The sequence below is a fragment of the Salvelinus fontinalis genome, chromosome 7 (genome assembly GCF_029448725.1).
Source record: "Salvelinus fontinalis isolate EN_2023a chromosome 7, ASM2944872v1, whole genome shotgun sequence".
Taxonomy (NCBI): domain Eukaryota; kingdom Metazoa; phylum Chordata; class Actinopteri; order Salmoniformes; family Salmonidae; genus Salvelinus; species Salvelinus fontinalis.
In genome coordinates this window covers 25,710,371-25,736,347 of record NC_074671.1, presented here as the reverse complement: position 1 = coordinate 25,736,347, position 25,977 = coordinate 25,710,371, and the positions used below count along the sequence as shown (strand labels likewise).

Genomic DNA, 25,977 nt, shown 5'->3' with positions numbered 1-25,977 from the left:
TTTTTTTTTTGGGGGGGGGGGGGGGGGTGCTTTGGTAAATATAATAGGTTTAACACATTCAAACCATGCCTGAACCGGTTCACTTGTTCTGCAATTCAAATTGTAAAGCAGAGGGGTTACAGTTAACAGCTGCTGTGTTAAAAAGCATCTCCCTTTCACTATACTTTGGGGGGGGGGGGGGGGGGGCTTTTCCAAGACCCTCCGAAAAGAAATCAGTTGGATAACCATCTTGCACTGGTACTGTAGCATTGCATGTTCCATTAAAGTTATTATGAGAACTAATCCTGGATACTTATTCCCCCTGTGGGTTCTACCTCATTAGTGTGTGTGAGTGTGTGTGTGTGTGTGTGTGTGTGTGTGTGTGTGTGTGTGTGTGTGTGTGTGTGTGTGTGTGTGTGTGTGTGTGTGTGTGTGTGTGTGTGTGCCCACGCCTGTGTGTGTGTGTGTGTGTGTGTGTGTGTGTGTGTGTGTGTGTGTGTGTGTGTGTGTGTGTGTGTGTGTGTGTGTGTGTGTGTGTGTGTTAGAGAGAGAGCTATCAGGGGCTGGGAGTTAAGGGGGCTAGCCTCACCACCAGGGAGTAGAACTAACTAAAGTCTAAACCCCTGGACTCACTCGGCGCTAGGAAGCAATAAAGCAATGGGAGTGATTTAGGACCCCGCTTGGCCACAGGCCCAATTCTTTTGAGGAAAAAATAAAACACGTACAGAGCTGTAGGGAAAGGTCCCGTCTGTCTGTGTCTGTGTGTGTGTGTCTGTGTGTGTGTGTGTGTGTGTCTGTGTGTGTGAAGTGCAGTGTGAATGATGTAAGCAGGTCCCCGGCCACAGCTCCACACACTAAATGCATCACACAGTCCTAATCCGCAGCCACAGAGCAGCCATTTTAAAATATATTAAATAAACTGCATGGTGAGAAGAGATGGTTATACGTAAGCTGTTATCTAAACAGTCTGGTAGGAGAGAGAGAGGAGTTTTGAATAAGACATCTGCTCTACGCTGGTTTATGTCAATAAAAAACATACGGGTGAAATGACTTGTCTGAAAGGCTTCACTTGTTGAGCCCAAAGCTATTTATCACACACACACACACACACACACACACACACACACACACACACACACACACACACACACACACAGAGAGAGACAGAGAGACAGAGAGAGAGAGAGACAGAGAGACAGAGAGAGAGAGAGAGAGAGAGAGAGAGAGAGAGAGAGAGAGAGAGAGAGAGAGAGAGAGAGACAGAGAGAGAGAGAGACACAGAGAGAGAGAGAGAGAGAGAGAGAGAGAGACACAGAGAGAGAGAGAGAGAGAGAGAGAGAGAGAGAGAGAGAGAGAGAGAGAGAGAGAGAGAGAGATATTTGGAACCAGAAGCTCATAACCCACATACAGTGGGGCAAAAAAGTATTTAGTCAGCCACCAATTGTGCAAGTTCTCCCACTTAAAAAGATGAAAGAGGCCTGTAATTTTCATCATAGGTACACTTCAACTATGACAGACAAAATGAGAAAAAAAAATCCAGAAAATCACATTGTAGGATTTTTTATGAATTTATTTGCAAATTATGGTGGAAAATAAGTATTTGGTCAATAACAAAAGTTTATCTCAATACTTTGTTATATACTCTTTGTTGGCAATGACAGAGGAGAGACAGTCAGACAGATGGAGAGACAGTCAGACAGATGGAGACACAGACAGACAGATGGAGACACAGACAGACAGATGGAGACACAGACAGACAGATGGAGACACAGACAGACAGATGGAGACACAGACAGACAGCAGAGACACACAGACAGACAGGAGAGACACACAGACAGACGGAGAGACACACAAACAGACGGAGAGACACACAAACAGACGGAGAGACACACAAACAGACAGACAGAGAGAGAGGTGGGCTGTGAAATGCTTAAAACACAGTACTGGAGGATGCCTTATTAAAACTATTCAACCTGGTTTTGGAGAGTGGCTGCTTCCCTGATATTTAGAACCAGGGGCTCATAACCCAAAATTTATATATATATATATTTATAAAATGTGACAAATTAGACCCTAATAACTATAGGGGAATATGTGTCACCAGTAACATGGGAAACTGCTCTGCCGTATGCTCAATGACCAAATAGAGACCTTTTCACACAAACAAATTGGCTTTTTACCCAAACACAGAACAACAGACCACATTACACACCCTAATAAACCAGCATGTTCAACAGAAAAGCAAAGGGAAAGTGTTTGAATGTTTTCTTGATTTAAGAATGCTTTTGATTCCTTATGGCATGATGGATTATACTACAAAACCCTCTAAAGTGGCATTGGGGGTAAAGTATACGACATCATAAAATCGATTTACTCAAACACCACATGTAGTATTAAACTGAAAAATAACAGTTTTTTTGCACAAGGGCAATGGTTGAGACAAGGGTGCAGTTCACAACGTAAAACACCAAATAATGCATGCAGAGCCGAATTTGGCCGATACCTGCTAATTATCCAAATCTAGAAAAGAGCCATTAAAAACAAACCCAATTGGGTGAAGTACCACAGTGTACCATCACAGCAACAAGATGTGTGACCTGTTGCCACAAGAAAAGGGCAACCAGTGAAGAACAATCACCCTTGTAAATACAACCCATATTTATGTTTACTTATTTTCACTTTTGTACTTTAACCATTTGTACATCGTTACAACATGACATAATGACATATTGACATTTGAAAAGTCTTTTTTTTATTGTTTATTACCTATTTCACTTGCTTTGGCAAAGTAAACATATGTTTCCCATGCCAATAAAGCCCATTGAATTGAGAGAGAGAGAAAGAAAGAGAGAAAAAGGGAGACAGAGAGAGAAAGAGGGTGGAAGAGAGCAAGAGAGAGAAAATGAGGAGGAGAGGTACAGTATTCAGAGCAAGCTTTCAGCTGTATGTACTGTATACTGTATAGAAAAATACACTGTAGGTATACTGTATAGATAAATACACTGTAGGTATACTGTATAGATAAATACACTGTATGTATACTGTATACTGTATAGAAAAATACACTGTAGGTATACTGTATAGATAAATACACTGTAGGTATACTGTATAGATAAATACACTGTATGTATACTGTATACTGTATAGAAAAATACACTGTAGGTATACTGTATAGATAAATACACTGTAGGTATACTGTATACTGTACAGATAAATACACTGTTGGTATACTGTATACTGTATAGAAAAATACACTGTAGGTATACTGTATACTGTACAGATAAATACACTATAGGTACACTGTATACTGTATATAAAAATACACTGTAGGTATACTGTATACTGTACAGATAAATACACTGTAAGTATACTGTATAGATAAATACATGGTAGGTATACTGTATAGAAAATACACTGTATGTATACTGTATACTGTATAGATAAATACACTGTAGGTATACTGTATACTGTATAGGTAAATACACTGTAGGTATACGGTATACTGTATAGATAAATACACTGTAGGTATACTGTATACTGTATAGATAAATACACTGTAGGTATACTGTATAGATAAATACACTGTAGGTATACTGTATTCTGTATAGATAAATACACTGTAGGTATACTGTATAGATAAATACACTGTAGGTATACTGTATAGATAAATACACTGTAGGTATACTGTATAGATAAATACACTGTAGGTATACTGTATAGATAAATACACTGTATGTATACTGCATAGATAAATACACTGTATGTATACTACATAGATAAATACACTGTAGGTATACTGCATAGATAAATACACTGTAGGTATACTGTATAGATAAATACACTGTAGGTATACTGTATAGATAAATACACTGTAGGTATACCGTATAGATAAATACACTGTATGTATACTGCATAGATAAATACACTGTATGTATACTACATAGATAAATACACTGTAGGTATACTGCATAGATAAATACACTGTAGGTACACTGCATAGATAAATACACTGTAGGTATACTGCATCGATAAATACACTGTAGGTATACTGTATAGATAAATACACTGTAGGTATACCGTATAGATAAATACACTGTAGGTATACTGTATAGATAAATACACTGTAGGTATACCGTATAGATAAATACACTGTAGGTATACTGTATACTGCATAGATAAATACACTGTAGGTATACTGTATAGATAAATACACTGTAGGTATACCGTATAGATAAATACACTGTAGGTATACTGTATAGATAAATACACTGTAGGTATACTGTATACTGTATAGATAAATACACTGTAGGTATACTGTATAGATAAATACACTGTAGGTATACTGTATAGATAAATACACTGTAGGTATACTGTATACTGTATAGATAAATACACTGTAGGTATACTGTATACTGTATAGATAAATACACTGTAGGTATACTGTATACTGTATAGATAAATACACTGTAGGTATACTGTATACTGTATAGATAAATACACTGTAGGTATACTGTATAGATAAATACACTGTAGGTATACTGTATAGATAAATACACTGTAGGTATACTGTATAGATAAATACACTGTAGGTATACTGTATAGATAAATACACTGTAGGTATACTGTATACTGTATAGATAAATACACTGTAGGTATACTGTATACTGTATAGATAAATACACTGTAGGTATACTGTATACTGTATAGATAAATACACTGTAGGTATACTGTATACTGTATAGATAAATACACTGTAGGTATACTGTATAGATAAATACACTGTAGGTATACTGTATAGATAAATACACTGTAGGTATACTGTATAGATAAATACACTGTAGGTATACCGTATAGATAAATACACTGTAGGTATACTGTATAGATAAATACACTGTAGGTATACTGTATAGATAAATACACTGTAGGTATACTGTATACTGTATAGATAAATACGCTGTAGGTATACTGTATAGATAAATACACTGTAGGTATACTGTATACTGTATAGATAAATACACTGTAGGTATACTGTATACTGTATAGATAAATACACTGTAGGTATACTGTATACTGTATAGATAAATACACTGTAGGTATACTGTATACTGTATAGATAAATACGCTGTAGGTATACCGTATAGATAAATACACTGTAGGTATACTGTATAGATAAATACAACGTAGGTATACTGTATAGATAAATACACTGTAGGTATACTGCATAGATAAATACACTGTAGGTATACTGTATAGATAAATACACTGTAGGTATACTGTATAGATAAATACACTGTAGGTATACTGCATAGATAAATACACTGTAGGTATACTGTATACTGTATAGATAAATACACTGTATACTGTATAGATAAATACACTGTAGGTATACTGTATAGTTAAATACACTGTAGGTATACTGCATAGATAAATACACTGTAGGTATACTGTATACTGTATAGATAAATACACTGTAGGTATACTGTATACTGTATAGATAAATACACTGTAGGTATACTGTATACTGTATAGATAAATACACTGTAGGTATACTGTATACTGTATAGATAAATACACTGTAGGTATACTGTATACTGTATAGATAAATACACTGTAGGTATACTGTATACTGTATAGATAAATACACTGTAGGTATACGGTATACTGTATAGATAAATACACTGTAGGTATACTGTATACTGTATAGATAAATACACTGTAGGTATACTGTATACTGTATAGATAAATACACTGTAGGTATACTGTATGTTCTTGTTTCTGGGGATGATGAGAAACAGAACATTTAGGAAGGACTAGGGATAACAAGGTGAGAAAGACATAAGTGTGATTGTTAGGCGTATGGGGAACATCGAGGTGAAGGAAGAGGAGGAAGAGGAAGATGTTTCAGGTTTAGATGTAGGTGGAAGAAACTTGGGAAAATTCGACCCAGTTGGAGAACCCTGGACTAGATGATGAACGTACAGTATAGTGAATCACTTACCATGGTGTATGATGCCGTTCTCCAGTAGAGCCTGTCCCAGATGAACCCCCTCCTCTGGGTTATCAGTCTCCCCAATGTCCACCAGCCAGCTCACAAACTCACTGGGGGGGACAGGAAATAACACATTGTCTATCATAAACTCACCAGGGACACACAAAAACAATTCAAAACCGTCAAACAATGGTCACTGTGGAGACTTAAAACATACAACACCAAAACACTAATTAGGAAGACGTAAATCTAAAACACTGCTCATCAGCCGACCCAGGACACAAACTCACTGGGGACACACAAAACGACCATCATTCCATAGAAATGACAGGGACATGTTGGAAGATGAACGGTTAGGAAAGCACCAGTCCAGCGAATGTAGCTTAATTGAGGGAGTAGCCAATGGTCCAATGGACGTCCCCACGGCAGTGAACGTGGAGAAGGAGCAGAATGCCTCAGATAAGTAACAGGGTCCCAGAGAGTGATTTCAACACCAAAACAAACACCTTCTCAAAAGATAACGTTTCTCCAAATGTTCCCCTAAATAGACGGGACTATGGTAACGTCCCTAAGTACACCCTTTTCCCTAAATAGTAGTGATGGGGGGGAGGGGGGGGGGTGGATAGTTACATATCGCAATATTATTTTGGGATGATATTATATTGATATTTGAATACTAGTATCGATTTGTAGAAAAAAATATTATACTAATGTACAGTAGTTAGCATTAGCTAGCGCTCACTAGCATAGGGCTCTGGTCAAAAGTAGTGCACTATATAGGGAATCGCATGCCATTTGGGCCACAGTCTTACTGCTGACTAGATTCTTATTTATTTTGTGGGGTCTTTTCTGTTTGTTAAATCTCCCGGGGAGGGTTTAGTTCATCTCTTTGTCTTGTCCAACTGTGCTGTTATTTGTTTTTGACAAACACATGACACCCATCAAATCTGTGAGTGTCTGGTGGTAGTTGGTAAAAACAGAGATCATTTTGATGTTGATCATTTCAGACAAGGGAGGAAACAAACAGCAAGAGTAGAAATAAACACCGTACCAATCGAATTCTTTGTGGCCTAAACAAGCTAAATAGGATACTTCTGTATAATTCTGTAATCATGCGGGAGAGACAGAGAGAAGGAGAGTAGAGAGAAAAAGAAAAAGATGGACAGAGAGAAAGAGGGAGACGGAGAGAAAGATAGATTAATCCTCAGCATTCCCTCCCTCCACAGAACCCCAACAAACATGCCCAGCTTCACCAGCGGAATTCTGTGGTCTTCCTAAACTGTTGCCGCGTTCGAAACAACTGGGAACTGGGAAAAATACGAGGTCAAATCATGACGCCGGTGATCTTCAGGTCGGAGCTCTAGACAGCAGGTGTGTGTGTGTGTGTGTGTGTGTGTGTGTGTGTGTGTGTGTGTGTGTGTGTGTGTGTGTGTGTGTGTGTGTGTGTGTGTGTGTGTGTGTGTGTGTGTGTGTGTGTGTGTGTGTGTGTGTGTGTGTGTGTGTGTGTGTGTGTGTGCGTGTACGGATGGTAGGAGTGAAGGACAGGGCAGGGCTGTCGGGGGTTGGACTGATCTCAGAGAGAAACAAATCTCCTGGTTTCTCTACTCTCCTCACGGCACACCTAGCTTCCTCCCTTTCCTTCTCTCCCCCTTTCCTCCACCTCTTACCCACATTCTCTCTTTCCCCTCGCCCTCCCTCTCCCCTTTTCCTCCCTCTCATTCCGTCTCCTATCTCCACTACCAGAGTGGACAGAGCCAGATGAGAAAACCCCCAGAATGGAGGATAGATTAGTCAAACCGTCAACCCCCTGTCACCCTGCCACAGAGAGAAAAACCCCCGGGAGTAATACAGGTCACTTACGCAATGAATGGAAGCCTGGAACAGTTTCAATCTGCTCCCTGTCTGCATCCCAAATGGCATACTATTCCCCATGGGCCCTGGGCAAAAGTAGTGTGCACTATAAAGGGAATAGGGTGCTATTTGGGACGTGAACCACAGTCCACACTAGTTGACACTGAGTGTACAAAACAACGTGCTCTTTCCGTGACATAGTCTGAGCGCAAGAAGAATCCAGGTGAAGGCTATGATCCCTTATTCATGTTGAATGGTGTATGGTAGTAGGTGCCAGGCGCACCGGTTTGAATGTGTTTAAGAACTGCAACAATACCGGGTTTTTCACGCTCAACAGTTTCCCGTGTGTATCAAGAATGGTCGACCACACAGAGGACATCCAGCCAACTTGACACAACTGTGGGAGGCATTGGAGTCAACATGGGCCAGCATCCCTGTGGAACGCTTTCGACACCTTGTGGAAAGGAAAGGGCACGGGGATAGCTTGTCACTTACAAAACTGAACGCATTCAACCGAAATGTCTCTTCCACATTTAACCCAACCCCTCTGAAACAGAGTCCATGCCCAACTAATTGAAGCTGTTCAGAGGGCAAAAGGGAGTGCAGCTCACTATTAGGAAGGTGTTCCTAATGTTTTGTACACTCCGTGTATATGTAGGCTTGATTTCAATGCATACCTACTTGTCTCAAGGCGTATAGTACTATTGGTAAGCGGCACTAAGCAGGTTTATATTCAATACAGGAAGCAATAAACCTCAAGCTAAATATTTGTACTGAGCTTGTTTGTATTCTGTAAGTCTTGGCATGTTTACAAAAGACACAAAATAAACAATAACCTTACTGTAACAATACATTAGCAACACATTGCTCCAAAAACGTAAACCTGATATCACAAAAGAGGATTGGTTTACTAGTGAGCCCCATCTCTGTCTGTGCGTGTGTGTTCATGCGTGTGTGTGTGTTACACATCTACAATGGCATGACAGCTGCCTGAAGATGACCACCACAAGTGGTTTCTGTTGGATATTATCTGATCCCAGACCACAATTAAACCCCAGCAATTAGAGAGGAGTTCACAACTTGTAAATAAACTGACACGCCTCAGCGAGACAGAGAGACTGAGAAAGAAAGAGACTCAGAACATCCGGGGGGGGTTCTCTCTCACATACCTCCACACACACACAGAGCTGGGACAATAAACAGGGGACGATAAACAGAAAACGATCGACACTGACCAAACAGATTAGTAATTGTGGACATTTAGCTGATATTGTTCATTAAGATAAATAACCTATAGGACCCTATACGATAAACAACCTATAGGGCCCTACTAGGGAGATGTGAAGTTGGAAATTAAATCAGTTTGCTAATATGGGTGATTGCTAATCGGACAATTGATCGCTACAACATTCAAAGTCGAAATAGTCATTTTTAAAGGCTAAGGCCGGACAAAGTTGAATTACTGTTTAACGGATGTCCCGCCTTACTTTTCTCCACACCCCGGAAGAAAGAAAAGGGTGTTATCTTTGGGGCAATATAGGCAGCACTTCGTTCATAATGCACTGTCTGCAAGTTTATGCGCAAGAGAGCAAACGGCCTCAGATCAGGCGTTCAGATCATGTTCGAGCCTCGGATTGGACAGTGAAACACACGCTGGCGCAAATTCTTACTATTTATGTGTCCAGGTTCAACCTGGGACGTCCAACATTATAAACAAACAGTTGGTTAAATTCATGGTTAATGCATCATTTTCAGATCTATTAGAATAATAGATAGACATAATAATAGATAATTAATAGACGAAACCACAATGTCATTGAACCAATTGACTGGCCTGAGATCAGGGCATTAATCAGCAAAGACGCAGTGCAAGCTGATAGTATTTTGGACAACCAAATTGAAGTCAAAATGATTGACGAAGTGTGTCAGCTATATGGCGATTTGCGATTCATAACTCTCATTTTACCGTCATAGTAAATACGAATTTGTTCTTAACTGACATGCCTAGTTAAATAAAGGTTCAATATATATATTTTTTTAGTAGTAGGCCAACCAATAACACCAAGACTGAATGCGTTTGAAGTGATGATGCACCGCAGAGAACAGCTAGCATGTCCAGAAAGTATTTTGCCAGTGGCACACACTCCGTGCAGATCAGCAGCTCCACAGCGATGTTAGCGACATCTCCAAGGTGGGGGCTTTTCGTGGCTGCCAGACGAGACAAACGAAGGAAGATGCGGTGAGCAAGTTACTGGGCTGGAATTCAGTCAAGCTTGCTCTATATAGACTGACGCTTCTAATTGTGCGTGTTATAAACCATTTTTTTTGTATTTTGATGATGAAAGGCTATACTCTATGACTGGATGTATGTATTAATTTGGCAGACCTAACTTTGATTGACACTCTTTCTACAAGTCCTCTAATCTATGAGAGGCCTAATCATATTTGTATGAATATTTTGTTAACGCCTATAGGCTACAGAGACGCATTCAGGTAATGAACTCGTTTCTATACATCAACATCTTAATTTGATTACAATTATTTATTGTCAATCATTCTTGAATTAGATAAAAACTTTAATTAGTCCATTACGTCACAATAAATTACGAGATTGGATTGCACTTTTTTTTTATCAGGAATACAGAAACGGTGACAAGTTAATCCTCCCATTGTGTTTCATTTCTAATGGTTGTAACATTGTAGCATGTGCATTCTTTTTAAGCAAAATTGTGTCAATTTTCCTTATAGAACTCTTGAAACTCACATTAGGCCTAGAACCTGCACAAGCACCTAGGACAATTCCTTATCCAATTCACACATTTATTTTCTAATTATTTTTTGCTCGCTCGCCTCACTTTCCGTTATACAGTGAATCAATTTTGTCTGGCCTAAGACAAAAAAAATAACTGTTAGTGCACGTTCATATTTTAAAACACATTTAAATATGTCCACAGAGGTGTTCAACAAGACAAGTAGGGGCAAGTATACAGTGGGATACAGTGGGACCAAAAAAGTATTTAGTCAGCCACCAATTTTGCAAGTTCTCCCACTTAAAAAGATGAGAGAGGCCTGTAATTTTCATCATAGGTACACTTCAACTATGACAGACAAAATGAGGGAAAAAATATCCAGAAAATCACATTGTAGGATTTTTAATGAATTTATTTGCAAATTATGGTGGAAAATAAGTATTTGGTCAATATCAAAAGTTTATCTCTTTGTTGGCAATGACAGAGGTCAAACGTTTTCTGTAAGTCTTCACAAGGTTTTCACACACACTGTTGCTGGTATTTTGGCCCATTCCTCCATGCAGATCTCCTCTAGAGCAGTGATGTTTTGGGGCTGTTGCTGGGCAACACAGACTTTCAACTCCCTCCAAAGATTTTCTATGGGGTTGAGATCTGGAGACTGGCTAGGCCACTCCAGGACCTTGAAATGCTTCTTACGAAGCCACTCCTTCGTTGCCCGGGCGGTGTGTTTGGGATCATTGTCATGCTGAAAGACCCAGCCACGTTTCATCTACAATGCCCTTGCTGATGGAAGGCGGTTTTCACTCAAAATCTCACGATACATGGCCCCATTCATTCTTTCCTTTAAACGGATCAGTCGTCCTGGTCCCTTTGCAGAAAAACAGCCCCAAAGCATGATGTTTTCACCCCCATTCTTCACAGTAGGTATGGTGTTCTTTGGATGCAACTCAGCATTCTTTGTCCTCCAAACACGACAAGTTGAGTTTTTACCAAAAAGTTATATTTTGGTTTCATCTGACCATATGACATTCTCCCAATCTTGTTCTGGATCATCCAAATGCTCTCTAGCAAACTTCAGACGGGCCTGGACATGTACTGGCTTAAGCAGGGGGACGCGTCTGGCACTGCAGGATTTGGCGGCGTAGTGTGTTACTGATGGTAGGCTTTGTTACTTTGGTCCCAGCTCTCTGCAGGTCATTCACTAGGTCCCCCCGTGTGGTTCTGGGATTTTTGCTCACCGTTCTTGTGATCATTTTGACCCCACGGGGTGAGATCTTGCGTGGTGCCCCAGATCAAGGGAGATTATCAATGGTCTTGTATGTCTTCCATTTCCTAATAATTGCTACCACAGTTTATTTCTTCAAACCAAGCTGCTTACCTATTGCAGATTCAGTCTTCCCAGGCTGGTGCAGGTCTACAATTTAGTTTCTGATGTCCTTTGACAGCTCTTTGGTCTTGGCCATAGTGGAGTTTGGATTGTGACTGTTTGAGGTTGTGGACAGGTGTCTTTTATACTGATAACAAGTTCAAACAGGTGCCATTAATACAGGTAACGAGTGGAGGACAGAGGAGCCTCTTAAATAAGAAGTTACAGGTCTGTGAGAGCCAGAAATCTTGCTTGTTTGTAGGTGACCAAATACTTATTTCCACCATAATTTGCAAATTAATTATTTAAAAATCCTACAATGTGATTTTCTGGATTTTTTTTCTAATTTTGTCTGTCATAGTTGAAGTGTACCTATGATGAAAATTACAGGCCTCTCTCATCTTTTTAAGTGGGAGAACTTGCACAATTGGTGGCTGACTAAATACTTTTTTGCCCCACTGTATGTTTTCATAGGCTTAATGAGCTTTCATGGGCTTACACACAGAAGCTTGTAGCTAATTCAGTACTCAAACCATATGGGCTTTTGAATGTCAGAGTAATCACCAATATACAGTGCATTCGCAAAGTATTCAGACCCCTTGACTTTGTCCACTTTGTTACGTTACTGCCTTATTCTAAAATGTATTAAATCGTTGTTTTTTTCTCATCAATCTAGACTCAATAACCAACTACATGGCAAAAACAGGTTTTTAGAAATATTTGCAAATGTTTAAAAAAAAAACGGAAATTTCACATTTACATAAATATTCAGACTCTTTATTCAGTACTTTGTTGAAGCTCCTTTGGCAGTGATTACAACCTCGAGTCTTCTTGGGTATGACGCTACAAGCTTGGCACACCTGTATTTGGGGAGTTTCTCCCATTCTTCTCCGCAGATCCTCTCAAGCTCTGTCAGGTTGTATGAGGAGAGTCGCTGCACAGCTATTTTCAGGTCTCTCCAGATATGTTCGATCGGGTTCAAGTCCGGGCTCTGGCTGGACCACACAAGGACATTGAGACATTGAGACCGAAACCACTCCTGCTTTGTCTTGGCTATGTGCTTAGGGTCATTGTCCTGTTGGAAGGTGAACCTTCGCCCCAGTTTGAGGTCCTAAGCGCTCTGGAGCAGGTTTTCTTCAAGGTTCTCTCTGTTCTTTGCTCTGTTCATCTTTCCCTCAATCCTGACTAGTCTCCCAGTCCCTGCCGCTGAAAAACATCCCCACAGCATGATGCTGCCACCACCATGCTTTATCTTAAGGATGGTGCCAGGTTTCCTCCAGAGGTGGCACTTAGTATTCAGGACAAATAGTTCAATCTTGGTTTCATCAGACCAGAGAATCTTGTTTCCCGTGGTCTGAGAGTCCATTAGGTGTCAATTGGCAAACTCCAAGCGGGCTGTCATGTGCCTTTTACCGAGGAGTGGCTTCTGTCTGGCCACTCTACCGTAGAGGCCTGATTGGTGGAGTGCTGCAGAGATGGTTGTCCTTCTGGAAGGTTCTCCCATCTCCACAGGTTTCTTGTTCACCTCCCTAAACAAAGCCCTTCTCCCCCGATTGCTCAGTTTGGCTGGGCGGCCAGCTCTAGGAAGAGTCTTGATGGTTCCAAAATTCTTCCATTTAAGAATGATGGAGGCCACTGTGTTCTTGGGGACCTTCAATGCTGCAGAAATGTTTTGGTACCCTTCCCAAGATCTGTGACACGACACATTCCTGTCTCGGAACTCTATGGACAATTCCTTTGCCCTCATGGCTTGGTTTTTGCTCTGACATGCACTGTCAACTGTGGGACCTTAAATAGACAGGTGTGTGCCTTTCCAAATCATGTCCAATCAATTGAATTTACCACAGATGGAGACCAATCTAGTTGTAGAAACATCTCAAGGATGATCAATGGAAACAGGATGCACCTGAGCTCAGTTTTGATTTTCATAGCAAAGAGGCTGAATACTTATGTAAAAAACTGTTTTTGCTTTGTCATTATGGGGTATTGTGTGTAGATTGATGAGGAAAAAAATAATTTAATACATTTTAGAATAAGGCTGTAAAGTAAAAACATTTTGAAAAGGGGAAAGGGTCAGGATACTTTCTTTCTAGCTCACAGAACCTTTTCCAGACCACTATAGAGACACTGAAGAGAATCTCTGTAGAACCGGTATTATTTACTGTATGCAGATCATAAGGCTCTGATTAAAAGTAGTGCCCTATACAGGGAATATGGTGCTATTTGGGACACAGAGTGCACTATACAGGAAATATGGTGCTATTTGGGACACAGACGGTATGTCTACACACAAACCAAAGGAGAGAGAACCGGTTGTTGTTCCACACCCAAAACCCTCTGGATTATAGTTAGACAGCACTTTACACCCCATCTCAGACTACTCTGTGAGGCACTCTACTACAGAGAGAGAGACAGAGCGGGAGGGAGGGAGAGCAAGAGACAGAAAGAGGGAGAGCGCGAGAGAGAGAGGGGGGAGCTTAGCTGCGCTCCAGACCACACCACTCCATATCCACCATATGCTCCTAACCTGCACTAAGATCTAAGGCCCAGCATTTGATTATCTTATTAAAGTCCACTTAACCCAGCCTGGTTGCTCCAGTATGGGCCTGTAGGGTCTATGCCAAGCATTGAGAGTGTGAATGTGACACCATCATTTGGAGCATGGCTGGATTGATTCTGTTCAGGCTTTAACCAGATGGAGCAAGCTGTTACTTACGGCTGTCTGATTGAAGCTCGGAGCTCAGAGTCCAAAATGGCACCCTATTCCCTATATAGTGCACTTCTTTTGACCAGCTCCGTGGACCCTGGTCAAATGTAGAGCACTATATAGGGAATATGATATTTTAGACTCATTCGATGTCTGTTTTTCGTGCAGCATGTGACAGCAGATTGTGTTTTGTAATGTCTAGGATTGCAGTATATCACCAGAACAGGTCTATTGAATGTCTAGAAAAGGTTGAGGAAGCACAGAGCTTTGACAAAGACAGTGTTGTGGTTTATAAAGCCCTTATTAACGGTTACTTTGTATGTAGTCGTGCTACTCTATGTTCAGTCCACTCACAAACTATCTGGTCGATCAATAACCTAGTCTAGAGTCACTAAATAATGTCAATGTGTGTCTCCTAATGGTCTGGCTAACCATAATCAAAGTTGGAAATATCCTGTCTGAACAGCCTCAGCTCCAAGCACCGTTTTCCATTATATGTTTGTAATCAATGAAATGAGACTAGATTGAACTGTTTTAGGGCATCACTTTAGTAAGGATTAAAGAGACATTGTTGACAATGTTACGGTAGAGCATCTGTGCTATAGGTGATTAAAGCTACATTGGTGAATCCTGTCTGGAAAAGGAATGGAATGAAAAAGATTGGGGGGAGAGGGCCTTTGGCTCCATCACAAATAGCATCCTATTCCCTATATAGTGCACTACTTTTGACCAGGGCCTATAGGGTTCCACTTGGGACAGCCTTTATAAAGTTATTTCCTATCAACAGAAAGTGGATAACACAGAAATGTTTAGACTGTAACTCTAACACAACATGGCCGGTGTTATGAGTGTAACCATTTGATATGAGACCACTAACACACTGTCTGGTCACACACACACACACACACACACATATTTCTCAGCGGAGACTTTAACAGTAATCCTGCTAGGCTCTGATCCTTCGTCCCAAATGGCACCCTATTCCCTACATAGTGCACTACTTTTGACCAGAGACCTATGGTCACTGGTCAAAAGTACCGCACTACATACGGAATAGGGTGCCATTTGGGACGCACTGAGAGAGAGGTCAGCGGAACCACAGAGGGATATCACCCTGCGATTTATCATGGCCAAGCAATGGCAATCCGGCACACACACACACACACACACACGGACAAACACACACATGCACAAACACACACATGCTTTCTAGGGCATCACTTTAGTAAAGATTAAAAGAGAGACATGCTTGACAATGTTACGGTAGAGAACACGGACACAAACACATGCACCACAGTCCACACACACATGCACAGACGAATGCACGCACGCACTCACACACACACACACACACACACACACACACACACACACACACACACACTCCACCGCCCGCACATAGCCAACCAATAATCCACAAACAAGAATCATAGTGAAAACCTGCTGGATTTCATTTCCTCGTGACTGAACGGCCGGGGAACTGATCTCTGTTCAGCTAAAACACTGATGTTCTGCCAGTCTTTCGTCCTTTACAAGTCTGGACAGATTTCAGATTGAGAGGAGGGATGGAGAGACTGATCCAGATTTAGGAGAGAAGGTATAGTAATGGTCATCTGTATAGAAATAGCATCTGCCTGTCTGTCTGCCTGCCTGCCTGCCTCTGTCTGTGTAACTGGATAATCCAGCAACCAGAAGGGGTTATGTATTTTTCTAGGATTGTTCAGATCAGAAATCATGACAATAGTACAGCTCAGCTCAAGTACATAGGTAGTATATCTTGTAGATAGTGTAGATAGTGTAGCTAGTGTAGATCCAATCCAGTCTGTGAAATTCACTACAGTGTCATCTCCCACTGTGTCATCTCCCTCTGCCAGACTGTGAAAACGAGGGGACTTCCCACTCAGAGGGGAAGCCCATGTGAAGGTTTTTAGAACGTCAGAAACTGCAAACGTGGTGTGAAAACCCCTCACTGCAGTCTACAGGAAACGATGTCGGCTATAGTGAGTGGCTGCCACAACTTTGGGACGTCCGACTCGGAAGCTCATGTGAACATTTTGGGAATGACGGCCACGCTTATTTTCGTGACATAAAACGCACCATCAACAAAACACTCACCAGACCAAACCTCAATTATCATTGGTCAGGATAACATAGAGTTATAGGGTGGGAGGTCTTCAGGATGGGAGGTCTTCCTTCCCAGGAAACACACACACAGACAGACAGACAGACAGACAGACAGACAGACAGACAGACAGGCAGACAGGCAGACAGGCAGACAGGCAGACAGAGCGATGGATAGAGACACACATACACACACACCACACACACACACACACACAGAAAAAAACTAATGCAGACACCCACCTGCATGAGAGAGAGAGCTAGACAGATCAGCCTACCTTCCCAGGAAGCACTTGGGGAATGTGGTGAGCTTGCGTTTCCTGTCCTTGATGAGGTGTCCCTGCTTAGTCATCAGGTGATAGAGCTTCTCTCCTTTCTCTGACACCATCACCCACGTGTCCTGCTCCATCCCCAGCCTCAACGCTAGAGGGAAGGAAAGAGAGAAAGAGATAGGAGGCGACAGTCAACATTCAAACCAAAGGAGTACCGTTTCCCATTGGTACAGATGAGGTCAAATATACTGTCTCCCTTTCATGATTCACTATTTCTTCTAAAATAAGTTGAAATTGAATAACAACTTTTTTGTTTGACTTATAACTGCACAGGACAAAAAATGTAAAATATCTCAACGGAAATTTAGATTTTTCACTTCAAAGTCAAAAATGCCCTGGACTAAATAATTCAACAATCTAATGAATTTGGTTTGTTTACGTGTAATTTATCACACCTGCTGTAAGTAGCAGGTGCCTACAGGGTAAAAACAGCCGTTCAACCAGTTGGAAAACAGAAAACAGAACGTTCTGCTCCATTGCACTATAAAGTGCCAGGGCGCCAATATATTGGAGCACATGTGTATATGTATCCTGACATAGAAAGAGCATACTGTCTACCAATCCATCTCATTTCTCTTCTCACATTGAAGTAGCATATCACACCCTGGTGCTGAAACACCACAGGAGGAGAGGCAGGAGGAGGAAGAGCAGCAGAAAGATGAGCAGGACGAGGAGCAGGTGGAAAAGCAGGAAGAGAGAGGGAAGGGGGAGGAGCACGAGCAAGAGGATAGAAATAGACTTAACAGAAGACATCTTGTGTTAGAAAAATAGTTCCGTTTTATTCATTCTACCTGCAAGTCTAGTTCTTGCACCCTAGTATCTTAGATAGGAGGAAATACTGACATCCACAAAGGTTTCAGAAATGGCACACTATTACCTGGAGTGCACTATTTAGGATATATTATGGTACACACACACACGACTCTACGCCAACAGTATCAGATACTATATGACTACTAACTTTTCCTCCTCTCCCTCTCTTTGAGTATAGCCTCCAGCCACTCCTGTTTCTCCTCTGGGGTCTTGGCCATGCACACAAACCACTTGTTCTTGGCTGTGTTGTGGATCTTCCAGCCGTTGTTCACTATGTTCCCGCTGCTGTGGTAATCCGCTGCAAACCAAGAGACACACAAACACAACACACTTAGCACGCGTCTCAAATATGCACTATTATTATTCCCACGTAGTGCACTATTCTTGACCAGGACTGGCACCCTATTCCCTCATATTGTGCACTTCTATGGGCCCTGGTTGAAGTAGTGAGCTACATAGGGAATAGGGTGTCATCAGGGACGAAGCCTCAGAGACACGAACACAGTCCTTGACTCCTTTTATACCAAGACCCCTCAACTTATGGGTCCTAAGGGTTGGAGCAACGGCTTCACTTCTGTTGTGGCCCTCTGGTGTCTTATACGAGTTCTGGGATTTCTTCTAGCCTGTTTGTTTGAAATAGAGGACTATCCATCTCTCAGCAACTGCATCCATGACAGAATGGGTGTACTTTAGGTGTAAACAGAGCAGAGCGGACCCCTGGTAGGCTGGTAGAGAGCAGCTGGGGTCCAGAGCTAAATGAGATGGACCACATGAAACCGAGCCAATCGATCATCCAATGAAACGCTCCAGAGCAGAGGGGCCTCCATGATTAGACTGATTACAGGGCGATGGTGGGTTCCACTCGGAACAAGGAATCTGGATTATGGAACCTTGATTATGGAATCTGGAATCCAGAATGTAGAAAAGGAATCTGTCATCTCCATTGCCATAGTTTCATGCCCAGGCTAAAAGCACAGGGGTAGCAGCTAGCTCATTACTAGTCCATTATCAATCCCACAGTAGGTTCAGGATCCTTTCCCAGAACCGACAAGAATAACTCGGGTCATTTCACATTAGCTCAATACCAGAGTACTTCCCTTCTGGAATGTCAATAAAACCTGCTTCCTTTGTTCCTGTTGACTACTTGAAGGATTTATGACGATTTTCTTTGCACAGTTTGGCAGTACTTTATGCCTATTGACTGCTAGACCTTTTAGCAGGAATGAGCTAACGTCACATCATTCATCCAGAAACAGAGGGAAGGAGAGATTAAATGGAATTTACAAATCCTATCCCGCTCTCCTCCTAGATCCTCTGGAGCACATGTGTGTGACAGAGGCAGAATCCTCTGCTTGTCCGTGTGTGTGTTTGAATCATATTACTGGTAGCCTTGGCAGGCGTATAGTGGCAAAGACGCACAGCCGCGAATGAGACATAGTTATAGCCCCCCCCCCCCCCCCCCGCCCCCTTGTGTGTGTTTAAGTATTTATTTTTTACATCAAATGCACTATGCATTATGTGGGTTGAATGCTGTAACAACACAGAGTAAAACTATTAATACAAGTCCCATGATGGTAGTGACTGCCCACTGCTGCATATTTATTAACCATCATTTATTCACATTACTTTAATAAAATATTTCAGTTTTATATAACAGTTGCTCTCTATATCACCTCACAATCAAGCATTCGTCTGTCTCTTCCGCAGCAGGCGTAAAAGAAACAGGCCGGAGAAGTAGATTATGGTCATTGTAGTTAATTACCATGTTTTATGTGGAAAACTACGTAGAATATTGGCCTGTTGGAAACTACAACTCCCTACTACATTGCACAGTTCAAGCTGGATCTGGTTTATCTCTAGAGAAACTGTGCAATGTGCGCATTGAGCTCACAGAAAAAAAGAACAAAATGGAATTCAAATCATTGAACCGACGTCGGTCAATTAGTTGTTTAAACACTGAAAAATAACCAAAATGTGAGTTAATCGCTCAGCACTATTGTCTGCTATAATTCCGCTTACAGGACCTTTAGTTCCTTTATCTCAACATTTTGAACCAACACTACACTCTTAGATAAAAGGGTTCCAAAAGGGTTCTTCAGCTGTCCCAATAGGAGTACCCTTTTTGGTTCCAGGTAGAACCATTTTGGGTTCCAGGTAGAGCCCTCGGTGGAAAGGGTTCTACACTGAACCCAAAACAGTTCTACTTGGAACCAAAAAAGTTTCTAGTGGAACCAAAAAGGGTTCTGCAAAGGGTTCTCCTATGGGGACAGCCGAAGAACCCTTTTAGGTTCTAGAAAGCACCTTTTTGTCTAAGAGTGTAGACTGTGTTATGGCTTTGTGTGCAGTAGACTATAACATCTAAGTAGGCTGTAAATTAAAACACTCCTCATCCATCACTGATTGACATTTCATACAGTTGGCTGGGAGGGTATCTAACCCGATCGACTGGTTCGCCATCTGAATTGATTAACTAGAGATCTGAGATCTCAGTGCTTCTGGAAACCCCCCCCCCCCCCCCCCCCCCCCCCCAAAAAAAGAATACATGCTTTACTGTCACATACACCAGATAGTTGGGGCCAGCCATAGTAGTATGGCGCGCCCCTGGAGCAAATTAGGGTTAAGTGCCTTGCTCAAGCGCACAACGACAGAATATTCCCCTTGTCGGCTCAGGTATTCAACACAGCAACCTTCTGGTTATTGGCCCAACGCTCTAACCGCCAGGCTACCTGCCGCAGAATAACAAACAAAACCCAAATGGGTTCTGAATTCCAAATGGCACCCTATTCTCTTTACAGTGCACTACCTTTGACCCGAGCCCTATGTACCCTTCTCAAAATGATTTCACTATGTAGAGAATAGGGTACCATTTAGGACGCACAAAGTAAGAAGCAAGAATAATACAAATGTGTTCTGATCCGTGGAGAATAAATGAAGTCACCCACATAGCAAATTGGGAACAATGAGTTGCCGCACCAAAAAGTGAATTGATTGTCTTCATGAAGAAATACAGATTGTCTGCTGTACATGGAGATAACGAATCCACTTTTGAGAGTAGAAATACTGCAATAAAGGTGACTTGTTGTTAGCGCAGAGTTTCCTCCCGAGCATTGGATGGTAGTTGGGTTGCGAAATAGGATACGGTTTGCATCTCAAATAGCTCTGTTTAAATGTATGACACTATCTAGGGAATAGGGTGCCGTTTGAGACACACGCTGACCTGTTAGCGGTAGAACTCACCTGTTCCGTCATCTACGTTCTCCACCTCCATCACCTCGGTGTTGATTCTTCCTCTGAACAGGTAACGAGGTCCCTCTGTAGCCGCCTTGCTGTTTTTTAAACGCCTGGGGACAACATCGAAGCCAACTTAACATTGTCTCGTCACACAAGGCACGGCAACACATAGAAACAAGTAGATACCTGGGCTAGCGAACTATACAGGGCCCTTCTGGCTAATGAAACGACACACAGTGGGGGGACAGATAGAAAGTAGCTGGTGCTGCTTGAAGTGTCTCGACAAGCCTACGGTGAGGGGAAACCAAGTTGTCAGAGAGAGAGAGAGAAGTGTGGCAGTCCGGTCCCACCTGTTTTTCTTCTTGCAGTAGACCAGCAGGTTGTCGAAGAGGAAGAAGATGCGTTCCTGGACGTTACCAGCTGAGATCTTCAGCAGCACTCCATGCATCAACATCTCTGTACACGTGTCTGTTATATTGGAACCCTGGGAAGAGACACACAGTGGTGTCAATACTGTGTAGACTTGGCTACTAGAGCAGGCCCGGGGGATCCGCCCGTTCCGTTGGTCCTTGTCGGTGTTCTGCTGTAATAGTGCGGCGATTGGTGAAATATGTAACCCGCCACATATTATGCAGTGAATGGTTGATTGTGTGTTAATTGTGCGCTGGACTACGTGATCGCAGGATTGTGTTAGTCTGGAGGGTTTGCTGCGTAGCCGCCATGACATTGGACACTACTATACACTATGCATACAGTACACAGTCGCTCCTTGGGTAGTGAGTTCAATTCACTATGCCTGGTCTTTCTCTGAATGTCTTTCCTGGTTTCTCTCTTAAGGGGTCTGTAAAAACACAACACACTTCCTCAGCCTTAGATTGACTGGGGACTTTAAAGAATAGAGCCGTTACTACTATATAATAACATCCTATCAAGTCCCACCATGTGGATCTGTGGCTACGTCCCAAATGGCACCCTATTCTCTATACAGTGCACTACTTTTGACCAGAGCCTATAGCAGTAGTCGTGCACGATGTAGGGAATAGGGTGTGATAAATTCCACAGCCCTTCTCCTTACCTTGTCAACTATGTTGGGAATGATCGACCCTGCCTGTCAGATCTAAATATAACTCCCGGAACAAGCAGAGCCAGAAAATATGCTAAACATTTCCTCCTGCTGAGGAATATTTTCTCTCTCTCTCTCTCTCTCGCTCCTTCTCACTCTCACCTCTGCACTCTCTCCTCTCCTCTTGCTCCTCTTCTCATCCTCTCTCTCTCCTCTCCTCTCTCTCCATCCTCTCCTCCTCTCTCTCTCTCACCTCTCTCTCCTCTCGTCTCATTCTCTCTCTCCTCTCTCTCCCTCCTCTCTCCTCTCTCTCTCTCCTCGTCTCTCTCCTCCTCCTCTCTCTCTCTCTCAATCTCTCCTCTCTCCTCTCTCTCCTCTCTCTCCTCTCTCACTCTCTCTCTCTCTCTCTCTCTCTCTCTTCTCTCTCTCTCTCTCTCTCTCTCTCTCTCTCTCTCTCTCTCTCTCTCTCTCTCTCTCTCTCTTCTCCTCTCTCCTCTCTCTCCTCCCTTTATTGCTCCCTTTCCCTCTTTTCTTTCTGACAACTCGCTGCTCCACTACCTCTCTCCTCCTTTCCGTTCCGCTCCCTCCTCCATCTTTCTCAGAGTACTTCTTCCTTGCCCAAGGCCAGATGAGGTGTTGATTTCTAGCAGTGGAGGCCAGACCAGCTGAATGCCACTGCCACCGGTCCAGACTACACACTAATCCTCAACTTCCTGTCCACTGGAACAGACACCTCCTGTGAGAGAACACTTCAGGTCTGCTTTCAAAATGGCTCCCAATTTAGTGCACTACTTCTGTAGTTGTCTAACTTGCTGTGTTCTACCCTCTGTGTCTATCTCTCTCTTTCGTCTCACTATACACCTCTCTCCCTTTTCCTGTCCTCTCTCTCCAGCCCACAGCTGTTCCATAGAGAGGCTATTGAGTGAGTAGTGGGGCCTGAAGCCTAAACAACACTTCACAGTCTACGGTCTGTTTCATCTAACTCTCATCCCCCTCTTTTAACTGTCAGAGGAGTGCCAGACATAATAAAAGAAGAGAAACAGAGCGAGTGAAAGAGAGAGAGAGAGAGAGAGAGAGAAACAGCATACAGTGCACCTTCAGAAAGTATTCATACCCTTTGACTTAATCCACATTTTGTGTTACAGCCTGAATTCAAAACGGAATATATAAAAATACTTTTCCCCTCAGCTTTCTACACACAAAACCCAATACTGACAAAGTGAAAACATGTTTTCAGAAACTCTAGCAAATTTACTGACAACGGAATACAGAAATATCTCATTTACAATAGTATTCACACTCCTGAGTCAATACTATGTAGAAGCACCTTTGGCAGCGATTACAGCTGTGAGTCTTTCTGGGTAAGCCTTTAAGAGCTTTCCACACATGGATTGTGCTACCATATTTGCCCATTATTCTTTTCAAAATTCTTCAAGCTCTGTCAAATTGATTGTTGATCATTGCTAGACAAACATTTCTAGGTCTTGATATAGATTTTCAAGTAGATTTACACTACCGTTCAAAAGTTTGTGATCACTTAGAAATGTCCTTGTTTTTGAAAGAAAAGCAATTTTTGGTCCATTAAAATAACATCAAATTGATAAAAAATACAGTGTAGACATTGTTAATGTTGTAAATGACTATTGTAGCTGGAAACGGTTGATTTTTAATGGAATATCTACATTGGTGTACAGAGGCCCATTATCAGCAACCATCACTCCTGTGTTCCAATGGCACGTTGTGATAGCTAATCCAAGTTTATAATTTCAAAAGGCTAATTGATCATTAGAAAACCCTTTTGCACAGCTGAAAACTGGCCTTCTTTAGACTAGTTGAGTATCTGGAGCATCAGCATTTGTGGGTTCAATTACAGGCTCAAAATGGCCAGAAACAAATAACTTTCTTCTGAAACTCGTCAGTCTATTCTTGTTCTGAGAAATTAACGCTATTCCATGCGAGAAATTGCCAAGAAACTGAAGATCTCGTATAACGTTGTGTACTACTCCCTTCACAGAGCAGCAATAAAAATAAAAGATGAAGATTGGAAAAAGAACACAGACACTGGACAGAGGAAGATTGGAAAAAAGTGTTAAGGACAGACTAATCCAAGTTTGAGGTGTTCGGATCACAAAGAAGAACATTCGTGAGACGCAGAAAAAAATGAAAAGATGCTGGAGGAGTGCTTGACGCCATCTGTCAAGCATGGTGGAGGCAATGTGATGGTCTGGGGGGTGCTTTGGTGTTGGTAAAGTGGGATATTTGTACAGGCTAAAAGGCATCTTGAAGTAGGAAGGCTATCACTCCACACTGTGGATGGCGCTTAATTGGAGACAATTTCCTCCTACAACAGGACAATGACCCGAAGTACAGCTCCAAACTATGCTTGAACTATTTAGGGAAGAAGCAGTTAGCTGGTATTCTGTCAATAATGGAGTGGTCAGCACAGTCACTTGATCTCAACCCTATTGAGGTGTTGTGGGAGCAGCTTGACCGTATGGTACGTAAGAAGTGCCCATCAAGCCAATCCAACTTGTGGGAGGTGCTTCAGGAAGCATGGGGTGAAATCTCTTCAGATTACCTCAACAAATTGACAACTAGAATGCCAAAGGTCTGCAAGGCTGTAATTGCGGCAAATGGAGGATTCTTTGATGAAATCAAAGTTTGAAGGACACAATTATTATTTCAATTAAAAATCATTATTTATAACCTTGTCTTGACTATACTTTCTATTCATTTTGCAACTCATTTCATGTACAGTGGCAAGACAAATTATGTGAACCCTTTGAAATTACCTGGATTTCTGCATAAATTAGTCATAAAATTTGTTCTGATCTTCATCTTCACAATAGACAAACACAGTGTGTTTAAACTAATAACACACAAATGATTGTATTTGTATTGCCTATATTGAATATATAATTTAAATGTTCACAGTGTAGGTTGGAAAAAGTATGTGAAACCATGACTTTTCCAAAAGTTAATTGGAGTCAAGAGTCAGCTGACCTGGAGACCAATCAAGGAGATGAGATTGGAGATGCTGGTTAAAGCTGCCCTGCCCTAAAAAAACTCACAAAATTTGAGTTTACTATTCACAAGAAGCATTGCCTGATGTGAACCATGCCTCGAACAAAAGAGCTCCCAGAAGACCTAAGATTAAAAATGGTTGACTTGCATGAAGCTGGAAAGGGTTACAAAAGTATCTCAAAAAGCCTTGATGTTCATCAGTCCACGTTAAGACAAATTGTCTATAAACGGAGAAAGTTCAGCACTGTTGCCACTCTCCCTAGGACTGGCCATCCTGCAAAGATGACTGCAAGAGCACAGTGCAGAATGCTCAATGAGGTTAAGAAGAATCCTAGAGTGTCAGCTAAAGACTTACAGAACTCTCTGGAACATGCTAACATCTCTGTTGACAAGTCTACGATACGTAAAACACTAAACAAGAATGGTGTTCATGGGAGGACACAACGAAAGAAGCCACTGCTGTCGGAAAAAAACATTGCTGCACGTCTTAAGTTCGCAAAAGAGCACCTGGATGTTCCACAGCGCTTCTGACAAAATATTCTGTGGACAGATGAAACTAAAGTTGAGTTGTTTGGAAGGAACACAACACTATGTGTGGAGAAAAAAAAGGCACAGCACACAGACATCAAAACCTCATCCCAACTGTAAAGTATTGTGGAGGGAGCATCATGGTTTGGGGCTGCTTAGCTGCCTCAGGCCCTGGACAGCTTGCTATCATCGATGGAAAAATGAATTCCCAAGTTTATCAAGA

The 25,977-nt window shown here is 41.9% G+C and overlaps 1 protein-coding gene across 5 annotated transcripts in view; it reads right to left on the bottom strand.

The window, feature by feature from the left end:
• The window catches only part of prex2 (phosphatidylinositol-3,4,5-trisphosphate-dependent Rac exchange factor 2), a 212,689-nt gene that overhangs the window by 118,484 nt on the left and 68,228 nt on the right, over window positions 1–25,977 (bottom strand). For all 5 annotated transcript variants that reach the window (XM_055928871.1, XM_055928872.1, XM_055928873.1 and 2 more), the window contains 5 exons: window positions 21,490–21,623; window positions 21,146–21,249; window positions 18,057–18,206; window positions 17,042–17,186; window positions 5,978–6,078 (listed from right to left, as the gene is read on the bottom strand). In XM_055928871.1, the coding sequence (XP_055784846.1) occupies window positions 5,978–6,078; window positions 17,042–17,186; window positions 18,057–18,206; window positions 21,146–21,249; window positions 21,490–21,623 (634 nt within the window). The remainder of the gene's footprint in view (window positions 1–5,977; window positions 6,079–17,041; window positions 17,187–18,056; window positions 18,207–21,145; window positions 21,250–21,489; window positions 21,624–25,977) is intronic.